The sequence below is a fragment of the Equus asinus genome, chromosome 22, assembly GCF_041296235.1.
Source record: "Equus asinus isolate D_3611 breed Donkey chromosome 22, EquAss-T2T_v2, whole genome shotgun sequence".
Taxonomy (NCBI): Eukaryota; Metazoa; Chordata; class Mammalia; order Perissodactyla; family Equidae; genus Equus; species Equus asinus.
This window is the reverse complement of record NC_091811.1, coordinates 63,105,061-63,124,142: the sequence shown is the minus strand read 5'-3', so window position 1 is coordinate 63,124,142 and position 19,082 is coordinate 63,105,061. Positions and strand designations below refer to the sequence as shown.

General features: G+C 35.5%; 1 protein-coding gene across 6 annotated transcripts in view; it reads right to left on the bottom strand.

Moving 5' to 3' along the window:
• MON2 (MON2 homolog, regulator of endosome-to-Golgi trafficking) overlaps positions 1 to 19,082 on the bottom strand; it is a 106,813-nt gene that overhangs the window by 84,590 nt on the left and 3,141 nt on the right. For 5 of the 6 annotated variants that reach the window (XR_011497108.1, XR_011497107.1, XM_044756342.2 and 2 more), the window contains exons 2-4: positions 10,896 to 10,959; positions 2,347 to 2,474; positions 1,219 to 1,350 (exon numbers count right to left, since the gene is read on the bottom strand). Coding sequence is in view for 4 of the 6 variants with exons in the window: in XM_044756342.2 (XP_044612277.2) it covers positions 1,219 to 1,350; positions 2,347 to 2,474; positions 10,896 to 10,959 (324 nt within the window). In the remaining 2 variants the exon portion in view is untranslated. Of the gene's footprint in view, positions 1 to 1,218; positions 1,351 to 2,346; positions 2,475 to 10,895; positions 10,960 to 18,482; positions 18,505 to 19,082 lie in introns of those variants that run through there. The other variant, XM_070494907.1, reaches the window with a different exon arrangement.

The window sequence follows — 19,082 nt, the reverse complement described above, 5'->3', positions numbered from 1 at the left end:
GAAACAATTAAGCCTTTGATACCACTATTACTCTTTAAATTTCAACATAAAGGAGAGGAACTTGTTATGTAAAAGCTTTCATACAACTCAATTTTGTATTATCTTTATTCTTCATTTTTCATCTCAAAATATTACATTGCCACATTAACCAACATACTAAAATAACTCCTACATTTATTTATGAAACTATAATCACTTTTTATTGTTTTGGTAGGTCAAACGATAACCATTTATAAAGTTTTAAATATATACATCAGAACAGTAACTTGATTGCTAGAAACCAAGAGGAACTCCATACAACAAAAAATATAAATATAAAAATACATAAACTATTTTATAAACCAGGTGTGAGCCTAAAAAATAAGCTATTCGCAATTAAGTAAAATCTCATTATGACCTAAGAACATCAAATGAATTTACTGGAAAAGACAGACAGATACACCTTCTAGCGATAGTACACAGCTTTATGTGATAGTATGCTTTTCTACTTTATAACTCATCCATCCTTAAAGGCATGCAAATTATAATACAACTATTACTGCAAATTCAATAAATTCCTTAAACAATAAGCCATTAATTAAAGACTGTTCTTTATATTACTCTTTGTACTTTCTGTTCTTTAGAAACATTTCATAATTTTAAAAACTTTTTTAAAGAGTGAAATGAATAATAAAACAATTGTTATATGCTCAAAGAGGGCGGGAATGAGGAAGAAATGAGAAATAGCTATCAGGTATGCAGACTTACCTAGCATAAATACCAAAAGGACACTGTTCCAGCTACCTGAGGGGCAGGTTTAAACTATCTGGCTTACATATCAGATACACATGAAATTATTTTTAAAAGGGAGGAAGGGAGAGCTATTACAGGCAATATCCAAGGCAATTGTGGAGAACACTGATTAACTCAAAACACATTTATTTCTCTCACATTCCTCTTCCTCTACTCCTATTCTGCTACTTTTCCTTTTCCAATTCCTTTTCATAACTAAGCCTGTCAAGCTACACCCAAGCGGCTTCGCTTCATCACTCTAATCTGACTTTGACTTTAATGTGGGGAAAATAAAGCACCAAGGGCTTTTAACGTGCAAGGTCCGTTATCACAATAGCTACAGGGAAGTTACTTTCGGTTCAAACAGCAGCAAGCTTTTCTCCTTCAGCCAGTTTTTTCAAATACTGTCTCCAAGCACTTATGAACTTTGACAAACAGGTTTCCTACCTTAGAGAGTGCCTCATCATGAACTACTGTACTGGTTGTTAAAAGAACAAGAACCGTTTGAAGCAACTTAAGTTCTTCTAGACTATTTTCCATTAGCTGCCAAAGCATGTTAATTATATTTCCAGCTGCAGTCTGTAAAATAATTAAATTATTGTCAACAAATAAAACAGGTGTTTAGGTACCTACATAAGAAATGGTGCACAAATATTCTCTCACCTGGAGACAATTTCTTGATCACAAACCCATGTTTCTATATAAATCCAAACACATGTTTCTCAACCAATCTGAGACTTTCAACTAATTAATTTTCATCTCAAAAAAATAAATTTCTTTAAAAAATACTATTTGAATATATGTAAATAGCAGCATGCAGTTCTGCAATACCTAGTCAAAATCTAAGCTCACTTCTACGATAATATGGGCATATTCCATTTGGAAATTTATGAATATGGACATATGCAAATTAACTATGAGTCTGCTACTGTTTCTTATATATTATTCCAACTACAATGTTATAGAAAAAACAAAATGCAACTCAGATTAATAACACATTGACAAACTCAATTAAATCTGACATTGCTTAGAATGTTATACTAAAGGCAAAAGAATTTACCCCTTCTATTAAAGTACCTTATGGAGTACAAACTTAAGGTAACAGCATTACATTTGAAAGCAGGATGCAGATATAGTGACGAAATGTTTTTCCTTGTTTTACCATCATAAGGTTGATATCAACCATACACTTAGGTTAATGAACAACAAATTATCACTTCAGACACTCCAGGAAACAGTCATGATTTTCCCTCCTACCTTTTAAAAAAAATTATGAATTATATTCTTTTCAATGATACTGAAAATTTGCTTGGTTCTTAAAATTATCTATGTTACTGAACTGTGACTTCTTAGATTACAAATGACTTGACAAAATACATTTCACTTTTACTCATTATTTATGAGTGTTTAATATTAAGACAATTTGTTAATCTTTTAAAATTAAGCTATGTCCTTCAAGCACATTGCTATTCATAAAACTGTTTACGTTAAATATTAGGTATGCTTCATTCTCCCCTTCTGAAAAGTCCTGATTTGATTCTTAGGTGTACGGTTCAGATAAAATCTTCACATTACCTCAGATACGACTTCATGTGACATGAGTCTCTGAATGGCGGCCAAACACAGCTGAGTGATCTTCGGTTCCTTGGTGCCACAACCCATGAGAAAAGGCTGAACAACCTCTGAGCTGTTCTCTTTCAATGCTTTATTTAGAACACATAGAAAATAATTATTAAATCTAATCCATAAATACAAATACTTTTTTTATATAATAACCAGTAATGACAATCTTAATAAAAACCACTTTACGTAAACACCAAAGTAAAAATAAAGTACTAAGAGTTAAAATACTTTGGATAGACACTACAGCCTCTGTATCTAAACCACACCCCTTAACTACAGCTTTCCCATGCCTTTCTCCTGACACTCTGTCCTTTGGTTCTCCTCCATGTTCTGCTAGAAACTCCTTACGGACAACTTCTCAGAAGTTCTTTCCTGCCTCAGATAAGCACTCTATTTCTTCAATAGTGCAGAAGAAAAACATGAATAAGAATTCATACTCTAGAGCAGAAAAAGTAATTAAAAATAGTATACCTGTCATCCCCATGACACTTCCGAATGATATTCAGAAACTCCCTAGAATTTTATCATATGCCTTGAATTTACATAGCCCTAATTTCTTCTTCATCAAATAAACTCATTAAAAACAATACTACTCCTCTTATTACTGAAGCATTACTTTAAATTAATTGAATGCATGTGGTATAATTCCAAATCTTAATTTAACTCCTTCTTACCAAGCCAATTCTTTCAGAAGTTTTGAAGTGGCAACAAAAAATGTAAAAGGTTAGAAAATGCACAAACCTAATTATACATAATTAAATTTACAAAACACAATTAAATCAATACACACTGAATCGTTACACAAAGATGAATAAGACAGGTTTGTCATGCTCTGGAAATGTGAAAAAGTAACATGGAATTTTGAGTCAAGAGAACATTAAATTTATGTGTTTGGAATATGTTTTTTACTTCCATTAATTTTTTTTGAGGTTAAGCCTTGTAATAAAGACACACAAACCTGAGTTTTAACATGGTTTTCAAAAGAAATTATGAGAAAGTCATCCAGAACCACCATTAAAAGTGTAAAACCAGTGTTAACATCAGTTTTGTCATTTAAATCCCCACCTTTCTTCTCCCAAAGCTCCCTCATGGTATGGTAAATGAAGACTACAGTCTCCTATGGCATGCTCTGCAGACGCCCTCCGCCCACCCGCATACTTTCCAGACAGCGCAGCTAAGACACAAGAAAGCTGCCTGGCAAAGAACAGCATTTCCAAAACGGCTCCCTTGCCTTATTTCCTTGCTTTCTTGTGCATAAAGGTTTTGATTCAAACCCAGAGACATAAATTTCTGATAACAATGTCTCAAAACATTGATATAAATGATTAAAAGATAACAATAAAGCTCAAAAAATACTACTCTGAAGCAATAAATATCCTACCATATCTACTCCTGCCAAATTGCTGAATTGTGAGGCTACCTCTAATAGTGCTGAACATTCCTAATTAGTAAACGTTGTTCAGGTATATAAAAGTTTTCAACCGTAACAAGTTGCATTTATAACTTTTATGACATTAACATATGTTTCTCATTTGTATATCATGTAGATAATAATCTACATAATCATATAGAGTTTACAGGGCAGGATGTGGCCCAGGTGACACAGTAAGACGGTGGTAAAGCCAGAATTTGAAAACGTCTTCTAACTCCTGGTTCACTGTTCTTCCCAGAACATTATGCTGCCACTCTTCAAGGTTAAACAGCACTTGATGCAAACGGAAGTTAGAAGAGTTAAAAGCATCTAAGAGGAACCGATGACCTGGCGTTTAAAGCTGGCTGCCTGAAATCATCCGATAAACGAAGGAAAAGGATTCTGTCTTCATAGAAGGAAAAATAACGTACTTTCATAGAATCTCTGATGACAATGATTTTAAACACACCCCTAACATCACACAGACACAAAATCAGTGCCAATTAAACTATGATACAACGCTTTCTAATCACTTAAAAAAGGTTTCCTCACAATTTCATCCTCTAGGCCATTCAGAGCACTGGGGAGGCCTGAGTCCTCCAAAGAGTACTTCACCATGGCCTCCGAGATCACCTTCTAAGCCAATGACACCCAGGATGCACGTTCTGACGCTGGTGCTTTTCGACCTTACCATAAGATGTTAACAGAAAGTTTCTGTACAATAACCAGCGTGATATTTTAAATAGCAATTAAACTTATGTGATATCAACAATGCACGTAACTCAACTGATGTGATAATAATATGGGCTACTATGTACAAATTCACACACTCACCAAAAAAGACAGCTACAACACTCCCCGGCCCACAGTGATTCTAAGATGCTATCAATTGTAAGATGCACATCAATTTGGGAAACAATCAAATGTGAAAAAACAGTGTCTCTTAGAATGAATAAAATAATGTGAGTTATAATGAAATGTTGTATACATGTCAGTCACAGTTATTCAGATCTATCAAGCTGAGATAAACATAAGGTAGTAATAAAAACAATTTTTTAAAACTTTATTTTAATGCAACTCCAAAGAATCAAACATCTCTCTCATCTCCTTCCCACTTTTTTTCCTCCCAGTTTATATGAGAATATAACGGTCAAAAGGAAGTTTCTATGTTATCCAGAATATAAGATCAACAAAAAAAATAAATAAAACCTACTGATCTACTGTCTTTTGAAGCATAGCGTGAAAAACAAAAAATATATCCACTGTATCTAGATCACAACGCAGTAAGATAAAGATGATAAGAAAAAAGAAGTTACTGATTTTTTCCTTCTTTATAAGTGATGGTGGTCCTGGGAAGCAGAAATTAATCTCACTCTTCTAACTGAGATAGCTGCTCTCTCTTCATATACAATAATTTTAATGCCATGCTAGTAAAGTGTAGCTTTACATAAAAATCTTCCTATGGGTTTAGATTTTAGAAATCATATCAAGGAAAAACTGTACAGCAATATAAAGACATCTTGCTTTAACCATTTTTTTTGGTCATTCCAGGAAAAAAAGAGGAAAAGGTCTACTCCATTTAATCAAAAACTCTCTAGTTCAATTTCCATTAAAATACAAAGATGACTTTTAGGAGTAAGAAAAAAAGTTTATTTTCTACCTAAGTTCCTTAATAAGCATAACTCCTTTAAAAGAACAACACTGTGTTTGATGAATATATTTTATTTCCAAATGTGATAACTGTGAGATCAAATGATGCACTTTCACACACCTGGAAGAGGTCCCGCAGGTCCCCATATCCTAGGGGTTTCCTTGCTTTGAGCAGTTTCACTGCATAATTGCAGTTTTTATCCTGGAAAAAAAGAATTAAACTAGGATACCCCACCAGGAATCATATTAATAGGGGTGAGCAAAAGTTTTATTATAAATTGTAATGGTCATTAAATAACAAATTATAATTCTTGTGAAAGAAATAAAATATGATGTATACACAATTGCTATCCTCAAAACCCTTAAAATCTAGTTATGGGAAAGAAGGATACTCCTAACACAGTAAGAAAATTTTAATGGTTCAAAAGATCTGAAAATATTTTAAATGATTCAAGAATGGGAGGACAAATAAAAATATGGCAGTTCCATATTAAAAGTACATTTTAGGAAAATGAAGGATTATTCAACAAATGACGGCTGTACAATTGGTTAGTAATTTGGCAAAAGAAAAAAAAATCTAGGTCCTCACATCACCCCATATATTATTAAGAAAAAAATCAAACCACAGAAAAACTACTAGAAAATAAAAATGACTATCAAATATGTGGAAGAAGAAGGGCTTCCTAACTGGAGAGCAACAAAAGAAATTAGAAAAATTACATTATGTAAAAATGAAAAGCGTCTAGATAAAAAATTAAAAGGTAAATGACTGGCAGAAAATATGATATAAACATGATGAGAAATTAATTTTTCTATAATAAATAGCTCAAACAATTTGATAAGGAAACACAAAAACAAAAAAATGTAAAATAAAAAAGGAAATAATTTAATACATTCAGAGAAAAATGTTCAACACTAAAAAGAAATGTCAATTAAAATGAGAAGTCATTTGCCTGTTCAATTACTAAAAAGGTGTTTTTAAATAATAATCTGGCAAGGATGTTATAAAAATACACTCACATATTATTGGCAAAGGCATAAACTTTTACCTTTTCAGAAAGCAGTATAGTCACAAATTTCATGAACAAGTTCTTAGCCTTTGATTTAATAACTTCATTTCTAGAAATTTATCTTAAAAAAATAATTCTAAATACTGAAACATGTTTAACATAAAGGAATGGTTAAATAAACTCAGTCACTTGCTGAAATATTACAGAGCAACTGAAAAATTAGAAAAGATGGCATCAAAGAAAAATATTTATGATACAATAAAAGGCAGGATACAAGTCAAATTAAAATTTTAGAAATTAAAAACAAAAATCCAAGGGAAAAAGAATAAGAACATACTATATAGTAGAGAAACTATACGATCTCTCCAGCCCACTCGGTCAACTTGTGAACATCGCCTCGTATCTCCTAGCCTGGATTACAGCAAGTGCCTCCCAACAGACCTCTGCCTTACCGACAGTACACTGAAACAGATCTTCCGCACCGCTGCCAGAGTAATTTACATGAAAGTATTAGTATGAATGTGTCACTCACTTCCTTGATTCAAACTCTTCCCAACAAGTTGCTCAGAACGTTATACAAAGGCAATAGTTGGATAGTGTGTCCAAATAGACCAAGCTGTTTTATACCACATGTAATTAAGTAATCTCCTTTACTTTCCTGCTTCTACACCTTATTTGCCTGGCTAACTCCTTTCTGAGCTTCAAGTCTCAGCTTCAGATTTGCAGGCTGGGTGTGGTGCCTTCTCCATGTTCCCATAACAAGCCTGTCTATACTACCACCCTGGCACTTACCATACAGTAGTGGAATTCTCTGTTTAGGGTCTGTCTCCTTCATTACTCTGTTATCTGGCTGACGTGAACTAAATATGACAACACTCATGTACTCAAATAATCATAACATGTTAAATTAAAGAGAGGCAGAGAAACATACTGGAGGGAACACTAAGAGACTTACTTGCATATGGGAGCGACTCACTTATTAGCCTGCAGTTAATGAAGGCTGACTATTTCCCATGCAACATGCTAACTACTAGCAATATAAGGAAGAATAAGATATTGATCCTGACTTCAGGGAGTATGTCATCTGCAAGGGAAAATTTCTAGCAAAGGACTTCAAAAAGCAAACGGAAGAGCAGGTAAGCTAAACAGAATGAATGGCACAAACATACTTTTCAAGTATATTTCTTGTATTTCCGTACAGATTGCAGGTGAACACAGATTGTAGGTGAATTATATTACCCATCTTTGTATCTCCCCTAGTGATGCTTACATAATTATTTCCTTATTAAGACTACGTTGTATGATATATTCTATAGATGTTTGTAAAATATCAGAAGTATATGTATTCATAAGATAGAATACACTAAATGAAACCCGAGATTTTAATGTCCGAGAAAAATTCCAAAGTATATTTACTCGTTGCTACTTAGAGACCTTTTAATAATAAGACCACGTAGATATTAAAAAGATAAAGGAAAGTATGTGAGAAAAGGACACAAATCATACATAACAATTATCCATGTAAAAATTCTGTATGTATACTGACAGTAGCTGAAAGCAGCCATAGGTAGGTATAACTGTTATGGTTTTGAGAAGGGGTTAAAAATACAATTTTAAAAGATATCACAACTTCATTGATTTTCTTGTTTCAAATATTTATTCAAAAAACAGATTCTCTGTTTATGTAATTTTTGGATAACACAAGCCTTCTTAATCAATTTCAAGTATATTATAAGCTGGGATAATAAAAACAATGTGTCATATATGGTAGTCAAGTGTAAGATTACGGCATTTGGCCTGTAAATGAAAAACTTTATGTTGCTATCTCTCATTTGCAGAGTTTTATCTTTAAAGAAAAAGGAAATTTTGAGATAATGATCTGTATATTTGAATCATTGCTGACATTACCTGGCATAGCATTCCCACTTCTGTCAGCATTCATGACAGCAGTGAAAACAAAGAAAAATAAATATTAAAGGAGGATGCTTAAAAGAAGGGGAGATGTAAAGCAAGGATTTACTCTGCAATGTAAATAAACTTCCCTTAGAAAATAAATCTAAGAAAATGAAAGTTGGCTATAAATCTATGCTGTGTCATTAACCAGACTAGTTGATCCTGATTAAGGGTTCTGATTTTTTATAGCAACCTTTTACAATTTTCTGAACATTCAGAAATACCTGAGAATTCAATATCCCATTTCATTTGAGACTCCTCAATTATTTAATATCTTTAAGATCCATTAGAGTACAAAAGCGGTAAGCTACAGTCTCTAGCACTATGGAGAAGTAACCACTTCCCAGAAAATTTTTTAAAAAGTTAAAACTTTTCTCAGTATTAACTGTACTCTGAATTAATTGTTTAGAAACTACATATTGACTAATTTAAACTCTTTCCTTGTTCTCAAGAGTCCCTGATTTTCCAGATCACAGTGGCCTAAAATCTATAAATTTTTAGGTATAGCTGCTATAAATACTTAGTAAAAAATACTAGGCAAAAGTTTAAACTCTAATATAACTCCTCAAGTACATGGCTCTGGATACTGTAGATAGTAACTCATGTCCTATTAATTGTTATGTGCATAAAGATTTGCTCTAGTTTGATCTGAATAAAGCTAACTGAATTAAAATGAAATTAAAAGACCAACTATATATTAAGTTCACACTGACTGAGACAAAATTTTTCTTACTCATCCTTGAGAGTAACTAATTAGACACTTTACTTGGTATAGAACTCTATAACAGACAGTGATCCTCTGAAGAAATGAGTCTTTTAAAAAAATCTTCCATTGATGACAGGCCCAATGAAAACTTCTATTACTGGAGAATAATTAAGGACTTACCATGATATCAGCAAGGATAGTAGCAGAAGTAAATATTTGTAATGATATTCTAATACAATTGCCCTATGATGTCTCCAACTTAAAAATATCCAGGTCATAATTTATCTTTAAACATTAATCTCCTCATGGTAACTAATCCACCCAACATGCATCTCCCAAAACCCACTTGCCCCCACCTCAACCCAACTATACATAGCTTTGCCTTTACCTACCACTTTTACAATACCCCTCCTGCTCATCCACACAGAGCACTATTCAGTGCTGTGAATAATGGTATAAACTATTTGCGGTTTTGACGGAATGTTCCAAGCCAGAGAAGCTGTGAGAAACAGAAGCACCTTAGGAGAGCTAACCCCAAGGGCAAATTTCCAGCAAAGCTGGCAAGCCTACGGGATACCCTCTCTCCACTCCCATGAGGAAGCTGCCCCCAAAGTCTTCATTTCATGTTGTAACACTCTTTGAAGTTCCACCAATTAGGGATTTATTGCTATCCACTTCTAAAAATGTAGAGATTTATGAGAGTTAAAGAGATTCTTTACTATTTGGACCTTGTATAAATGAAGCTAACAGGACTGCTTTTCTCCTATAACTAGCTGAGAGCCACTGCACTACTGGCACCGGAAATGCAGATTGAAGGACCAGAGAAGTAAGCACTGGGTAGGTACAAACACTTGGGAGGGAGCAGGCAGTGTGGAAACCTTGCAGTACCATGGCAGCACACCGCAGCAGGAAGAACAGGGGCTCTGAATAGCTCTCAATTTGAATCTGGTTCCACCACCTATCATGTGAGCTGAGGCAAGTGACTTAATCTCTGTGCATCTCAGTTTGCTCTACTATAAAATAATATTTCCCCATAAGGTTGTCCTATGTAAGATAGAGTGGCACAACTGCCTCACACGTAACAGATTATCAAAAAATGCAAGTTTCCGTGTTTTCCACATTCATTATTGAGTCAAGAACAGAAAGGCACCAAAGAAAAGGAAGAAGCAGACTGAGTATCAAAAGGGTGCCAAAGAGAAACTCTTAAAAACTCCTCCTTTAAAACCAGGTTTAATCAAGAGAACGTAAGAAAACAATTTTTTCTTTTCTCCACCCCACTCTCATTCCTTCTTCATGACCATACTGTCTTAGTCCCAGGACTAAAAACTCATATAGTACTACTAAATGTATAATCCTATATTATGACTTGCTCATATTATATTAAAGATAAAATAGATCTTGGAAGGTAGACTGAGAACCAAGCTTCCATTCAATTCAATACAACAAATATTAATTGAATGCCTTTTACGGGAAAGATGTATCTTAGGTGATTGACAAGAGGCGGAAAAGAATGCAAAGAGAAGCAAGAAAAATTCTTGTCTTTCAAGAGTTAGTAGTTTTAAGTTTTCTGATTTCAGAGAATTTTATAGCATTCATCTCTGGGAAACTCAATTAGTTCGTAAGTTAGGGACTTGCACATGTTCTTTATCACTATAACATGTTAGGGCATAAGGAAGAGATGATACAGAAAACTGATTTTTTTTTTAACGATTCTACTTTTACTATTAGTCAAATTTTCATTAATTGTTGAATTTTTAATACAAAAAATTACCTGCCAAAATTTCGGTGTTTCGTGCAGCTATTGTTTTAACTTTTATTATTCCTGATTCAGCAGCCTGCAAGAATAAAAATAATTAGAACATAAAACTTACTATCAACATGAATTATCTAGGGGAAAAAAATCATATATGATAGATAAAATCTTGAGCAAAGTGAGTCACTATTATCCTTTTTATTTTCAAAACTTCAGATACTAACGCCTAGTAGTGACATATACTTTAAATGTAACAAAATGTGATTAATTTGATTATTTATATGCAATCTCTGTAATACAGCATGTTGCCTTAAGGTGCATCTGGACTACGCTAATCTCTCATGACTTTAAATATTTAGAAAACAAAAAATAAAAACAAAGCCTAACAAAAAAATTAGGTGTCTCTTCCTCATTTCACACGTCCCTCCCCACCATAAAAAAATTGTAAAACACTGAAAAATCAAGTAAAGTCATATATAGTATATATTGGAAGTCATATAGCATTTTACACAATGCCACAGAATTGTGCTGTCCAATTTGGTAGCCATAGGGTACATGTGGCTGTTTAGCACTTAATATGTTGTTAGTCCAAATTGAGCTGTGATCTAAGTATAAAATACACACTAGATTTTGAAGATTTAGTATGAAAAAAGGAATGTAAACTATCCCTTAAATATTTATATTGATCAAATGTTGAAATGATAATATTTTGAACATATTGGGTTAAATAATACATATTATTAAAATTAAATGCTTCTATTTCTTTTTACTTTTTTAATGCAATTTACAATTACACATATGGATTGCATCTGAGGCCCACGTTATATTTCTATTGGACAGTGTTGACATATAATATTGATATATAACTTCCATCATAGAAACTCAGAACATTTTTACTATCAAGAAACATGGCTATTTTATACTGGTCTCTACACCTCCAAAAATAATACATAAGTACTCATAAGTTATATGTCCAAGTTTTCCTATTAATTTGCTTGCTACTTGTTCATTTATTTTACCTCTTACCGCTTGCTAAAGGACAACTGGTAGCAGTCTCTAAAGGTTTAAACATAATTGTGGAAGAACATCAGTGGCCTATGGGTTCTTAGTTTGAGGACCAGTGGATTAATGCATAAAATAAATAACACGTTGTAGGCTATACTACATGTACTCAACTTTTGTCATTCTGTCAGCTTCCAAGCATGTGAAGCCCTTGCCTGTGTTTGGAGAATTCCCCACTTCATGAGTTTTGACGCAAGATAGAGCCTATCTTCCACTATTAAAAACTGAAAATGCCAGATACTTGCTTTCCCATATGCCCTGGCAGCCTACACTTAACCAATGAGACACACCTACCAGGGATTTTGAATATGTAGGCTAGTGGCATAGAAAAGCAGAGACAACAGAGAATTCTTTCTGACGACAGCAATAGCAGAGGCAACATCTAGTTTCCAAGGGCGTGACAGCAGCAGAACCAGTGGTGGCATGGGGTGGCCAGCACAACCAGTAGCACAATCTGAGGCAGCTCACTGTTCAGCAGACACAGCAGTAATGGCCTCACTGGCAGGAGTTTGGCTGTGGTGTAGCTGTCTGGCCTCCCTTTGTTCCTATACTTTTTCTAAGGCTGGCTCCATCCAGCCTTCTACCAATTCTGTGACCCACTCAGTATTCTATGAGTAAACTTCATTTCTGCTTCAATCAGCCACAGTCAGCTTTCACTGCTCACAACTAAGAAGCCTAATGGATACACTAGGACTTACTTCTACAACTTTAAGAAATGGAAATGTCTGTCCCAAATTAAGTGAACATGGCTACTAGCAAGAAAATACAGTCAAAATAAATTACTTCAAGGAAAGATGACAGATTGTCTGATTTTTGGGGGCAGTGCATATTAGAAATACCAGAGGCTTAAAAAAAAAAATCTTGGTGCCTAGGTTGCAACCCATTCCAGTTAAATCAGAATGATAGGGGCCATTCTCTTGGTTCTGTCCTGTTCCACTGGTAAGCAGGCTGCTTCCAATCTTGGCAACAAAAACAGCTGCAGCCATTCTACACCTCACAATTTTATATGATAGTATCTAGAAGGAGAGAAAGCTAGCTCTTGAGGAAGAAAGAGGAAACTTTCCTTTTCCAGGAGCATTCACTGGCATTATGTGACTTGGGGAGAAACGAAGGTGGGGGTGAGGAGAGTTCCAACTAGATTAAACCAATCAAGGTACCCTGGAGCAAGGAATGAGATTAATGCATCCAAATCCAACGGGTTGAAAACTAAGGAAGAGTGCAGCCTACCACTAAAGGAAGCAAGACGGAAAGGATGCTAGGAAGGGAATTAACAAACATCCACTACTAGAAGTGTGTAAAAATTTACCAAAAAAAAAATATATATAGGGGCCGGCCCCGTGGCCGAGTGGTTGAGTTCGCACACTCCGCTGCAGGCGGCCCAGTGTTTCGTTGGTTCGAATCCTGGGTGCGGACATGGCACCGCTCATCAGGCCACGCTGAGGCGGCATCCCACATGCCACAACTAGAAGGATCCACAACTAAGAATATACAACTATGTACTGGGGGGCTTTGGGGAGAAAAAGGAAAAAATAAAATCTTTAAAAAAAAAAAAAAATATATATATATATATATATATATATTAAATGCTGCTTCCCTTCACCAAAGTGCCTATGGTCTGCTTTTTTAAAAACATATATTTTTTACAACATCTATGAAAGTAGAGCCTCAAAATTAGAACAAAGTTACCAAAGGTCCAAATTAATTAGTCACAGGACATAGCATGAAACAAGAGCTAAAGAAGAAATGTGAAATTCAAGTTAATGGCAACTTACAGAGAATAATGTACTCATGAGACACCAGGAAGGTATGAAGCTGCCTAATGACTTATGACTTCAGATGTCAGGTAAAGTCAAAAGACCTAAAGTCAAGCCCACACTTGAGAACACTGACTAGATCTAGAACACTCCCTAGAGGACAATATGCTCATAAAACAATTACCACCTGGCAACCAATAAGATCTTCTCCTGTAATAGGCAATAAATCCACACTCCCAAAGCTTTGGAAAACATAAACTTACACGGCACCCTATTCAAAACCTCTGGACTAAAAAAAGAAACCAAAAAACCTCTGGCTTCTAGGAAACAAAAAATTTTTCTCTAACATAACCTATCAAACGAAAGACTGAAATGCAGACTACACGTAGCTAACTAAAAATATATATGTGGTATGCCTATGTATACGGTATCCTTTTTCTTTTTAAAAATTTAGTCTCCAACAAGAATCTATTAGCACCTCCTAGATACACAAATGCTTTGTACTATGGTGGACAGAAGGATAAACAAGACGCAAAACTGACCCTTAAGGAGCTGTTTAGAAAAGAAAAAAATACTAAAATAACTGTAACAGAAGGTAAAATATAAGAGCTATAAGAAAATAACTTCTAAAATAAGCCTAAAAGAAAGGTAATAAAGCAGAGGAACATTAACTTGAAAATCCTGGGCAGAAGCTGCAACTGTTTTTGCTTTAGCAACTAGCTAGTATACGGCACACAGTAAATATTCAAAAATTATTTCATGAACAAATGAATGAGGGAAGAAATTATCTGTAAAGTTGGTTAATCCATGCAACAAATGGATGAGCAACATTTAAAGTGGGATTGAAGGAAAGGTAGGATTTTAATTTAAAAGAAAGATGGGAGGAGGTGATTCCAGGCAGCAAAACAAACCTCAGAAAGCACAGCATAGAAGAAGGAAGCAGCAGGGTATATTTGGAGAATACTCAGCAGCAATAGTTTGGCTGAAGCATAAAGATAAAACGAAAAGTTGAGGGTGATCAAAGTGGAAAGGAAGGTTGGGAAGATCAAGAGGGTCTTAACGCTATGCTAAGGAGTTCCATAAAAACAGAGAAGCCACTGAGGGTTTCTGAGCTGGTTAAGTATACTAGTCTGATGGTAACATACAGAATGGTTTGTCTCTCATGCCATTAATGCCTATCAAAGGCCAGGCATAAGACTGAAACCTGCAACTAGAATAACAGCTGAGAAAATAGAAAAAAGGAGAGTTGTGTTAGAAATTACAGAGCTGGAAGGAACAGCTGACAATGAATAAAGAGAACTGAGGGTGAGAAGAGAGCCAAATATGACCAAGGTAAGCAACAGTGATAAACAGCCCTAACAGAACAAGTGAAGTGGTGGGAAAGGACAAGTTTTGAGGAAAATAAGTTCAATTACAAGAAGTTCTATCTGAAATGTGTGAAAGATATTCTGGTAGATGTGTTCGACAGCTGGAAATAGCTCAAGTTAGTGAAGCAGAGTTAGGAGCCAGCATTATGGTAAAGCCAGAAGCAATGGGAGAGGATGACAATGCTAAGGGGATGAGCATGGAGAAAGAAGAGGCTGAAGACAAAACTTGAGATGCATTTATATGTAAAGAAAAGGAGAAAGAATACTGAGATGGAGAGGAGAAATACAAAAGTAGACTGCCACAAAAGTCAAAATGAGAGAATTCCAAGATGGAAAGAATGACGAATAATAACAAATAATGAAGCAAGGCGGATGAATGAGAACAATGATAAAAATAAGTTAAGGATGTTTTAAAGGCATCTGCAGCATGCTATAACGGAAAGAAGAGGGGTTAGAAATGGATGTACATGGATTCACATCCCACTTCTTCCACTTTCCAGCTTTACTACCTTATGCAAGTGACCGAACCTCTCTAAACCATAGTTTCCTCATGTGTAAAACTGGAATGGCATGTTGCAATAGTCAATGAATGCAAAGTTCCTAGCCTAGTGGAGAGAGAATATTTTACTCAACCTTGAGTTAACTTCAGGAAGATAAAGGCAGTTTCTCATTCATTTCTGCATCTCCTGGCATGCTTTACACTTAGGAAACTAATAAATTTCTATTAAATTATAAGAGTAATAGCAAAACCCAATGTTTTGTACATGGCTGAAAATAAGCTACACTTACATAAAAGAAAAAAAGAAGAATTACACTTTTGAAGTATGTCTTCTTTTTTGGTTTATAAGCCAGGAACAATGTCTTTTATTGCTTCTATATCACACAAAACACAGTGCTAAGAAGATAATACATTCTTTTTGACTGAAATATGTTTTCATTCATCTTTGCCCTCTATCCATTGTCTACATGAAAATAAAAATACAATGGTCAGGGGCCAGCCTGGTACCGTAGAGTTTGGGTTCACGGACTCTGCTCTGGTGGCCCAGGATTCACAGGTTCAGATCCTGGGTATGGACCTACACACTGCTCATCAAGCCATGCTGTAGCAGTGTGCCACATACAAAATAGAGGAAGACTGGCACAGATGTTAGTTTAGGGACAATCTTCCTCACACACACAAAAATACAATGGTCAAAACTTAGTAAAAAATAAACTGTTAGGTTTTCTACTTTAACAAATTTCAATGGTCGTGGTACTAACTTTCATAAATATATAAAGTATGCTACAGATTAATCAAAAGCTTTTTAAAGGACTCTCACTATAAAATGCTCTTACGACACTGCAATAAGCTAGTAAAATTTTCTGAGAAGTCAGTGAAAAAGTTATTGCTTATACTACTCTTGAAGTTAACATCTAAAATATTTATCAGAAGAAAACGAATTTAATGAGAACTTAGAAAGCTAATGTACCTTTTCTGGAATAAAATCAACAGCAGCATAAAAAGAAAAAGCAGACTCAAAAACAAAGGCCAAAGTTATATAAATTTGCATTATGTAGGAAAGTAAGTCTTGACCAAAATGACTTATAACTCCTTACCACTCTTGTCATACTGTTCTGACCTGTGTTGGCAAGTTTTTTTGAATAAATTATTAAAACATTTCAGTATATAAAACATGGATTTATTTTATTATGCTTACGAAGGAAAAAACACAACTGGTTGTATCATGAGCAAATTTCTCCAACCAATGACAATGGGAAAAAACTATAGTATATTATAAAATACTGAACAAAAATAGCTCCCAATTAAGCACGTAAACATTATCCAGCCCTGACTCTTCATCGTCATAATGTCCTGAAAAGGAGCTTCTCCCTACCAGAAGAGCCAAATGACTTGGGCCTCAGTTCGCAAATAGCTGGTTAAAGGGAGAATCCTGCTGACGCTAAGTATAAGGCGTCCCTTTCACCAAGTCCCCCTCAGCCAGCTCATGCCTAAAAACACTGGACACTGAGGAACTCTACCACAGGAAACTTTGCTTTTTTAGGCAAAAACTCCTGCCAACCAACTTCTATCGGGCCTGAATGGGCAAGAGGAAACACAGTACACAGCCTTGGAAGACTATCGTACTTTGTTACGCACACCCTTACTGACTCCACTTTATTAAGAGACAGAGAGAGAGACCCATCCAAAACCCTAATTCTGACTACCACAGCTCACATGACTTTCATTCCCTCTCCTCTTCTACCACCCACTCCCTGGACTTCATCATCCTCCAGAGCAGCACTACTTGGCAATCTGAAATCCAATATCCCCACTATTATCCCAATCCCTGTCCATCTAGCTCTCCCACTCCCCAACTCCATTTGCTCTTTGATTAAACTGGTGCCCCTAGCCCCTTAGCCCCTCCATCTTCTTCTAACAGATCAAAGCTCTGTTGGATTTCCTTCTTTGGGAATCCAACCTACATCTCATGATCCATCATCATTTCAATCACTTTTCCTGCCAAGACTCTTAAGTGTTCCAAGTCAATATCTCCTCCACTTCTCCAAAGTGATCCAGTGCTCCCCTCAAACTTCCTACCCATCACTTCTTTCATCACTAACTACTCCTAGCAACAAGCTGGTTTCCTATCTCGCCAAGAAAACAGAGGCCACAGGCCAAACTGTCCACAACTTCCTATCTCTCCTGTCTCTCCCATATCCTTAATCTTAGCCTGCCCAGCTGCCTCTTTCCCTTTAATGCTGTTACTTCCCAAAGTTCTTTCTTTAGCCCTGATATGCTTACTCTATTCACTCTTTCTAACCCATCTTATCTAGTCCTGTGGCTTCTACTATCATGTACTAACTGATACTCCTAAATCTGAAATTCTAGACCTCTCTCTTAAGTACCAAACCATCATTTTCAAACACCTACTTACTGGTCAGTTCCATTTGGATGTCACACATAAATCTTAAACTTAATATATTCATGACTACTCTTTTTGGCACTAAAACATTTGCTTCTCCTATGATCCTTCTCTTAGTGATCCACCCAGTTTTCCAAGCCAAAAACCTGGGAGGCATGATAGATTTCTTTCTCTATATTATACAAAAGGTCACTATACCCTCGTAATTTTACCTGCTTAATGTCTTTTTAATCCATACTCTTTCAGCCATGTCTCCCACAATGCAAGCAACTTTCTGTCTACCTCTACTGCTACTGTAATGCAGGCAATCATCATTTTTAAAAATTTGCTCGCTTCGCCTCAATCTCAGTCCCTTCTAATTCTTCCCACCAATACTGTTACAGTAATACTACTAAATATAAACTGATCCTATGACTCTCTCTCTTCAAAAGCTTTAATGGCTCCCAATCACTTAAACATGAAATTTATTTTACATGGAATACAAACACGTGCTATTTCCTCTGCCTAGAATGACCTCACCTCCCACTTCTTCTGTTGGCTACCTTCTACTCATGCTACTACGACTCAGCTCAAGCATTAAACTCTCTCTGGCCACACTTCCAAGCTCAGTCAGATTCCCCTCATCTGTTTCCAGAGTAGGGCCTGCAAACAGGAAATAACCAAAAAGTGTTTATTCATTAAATACATAAAGTTTCAGACGTTACTGCCTCCAAAACCAGTGAATATCAATAATATAGAAGTGATTTTACAAAGCTTTAAAGTAATTTTTAGGACAAAGAAAAAATTTTTCACACAAATATTCCAGAACAAATTAGTCAGTACACTTGTGCTAAAAAAAGTTACACTGAGGGGCCAGCCTGGTGGCAGAGCAGTTAAGTTTGAGCACTCTGCTTCACCAGCCCAGGGTTCACCAGTTCAGACCATCAAGCCACTGCTGATCAGGCCAAGCTGTGGCGGCATCCCACATGGAAGAACCAGAAGGACCTACAACTAAGATACACAACTGTGTACTGGCGCTTTGGGGAGAAAGAAGAAAAAAGAGCAAGATCGGCAAGAGATGTTAGCTCAGGGACAATGTTTCCTCAAAAAAGCATACCTTTAAAAAAAAAAAGTTACACT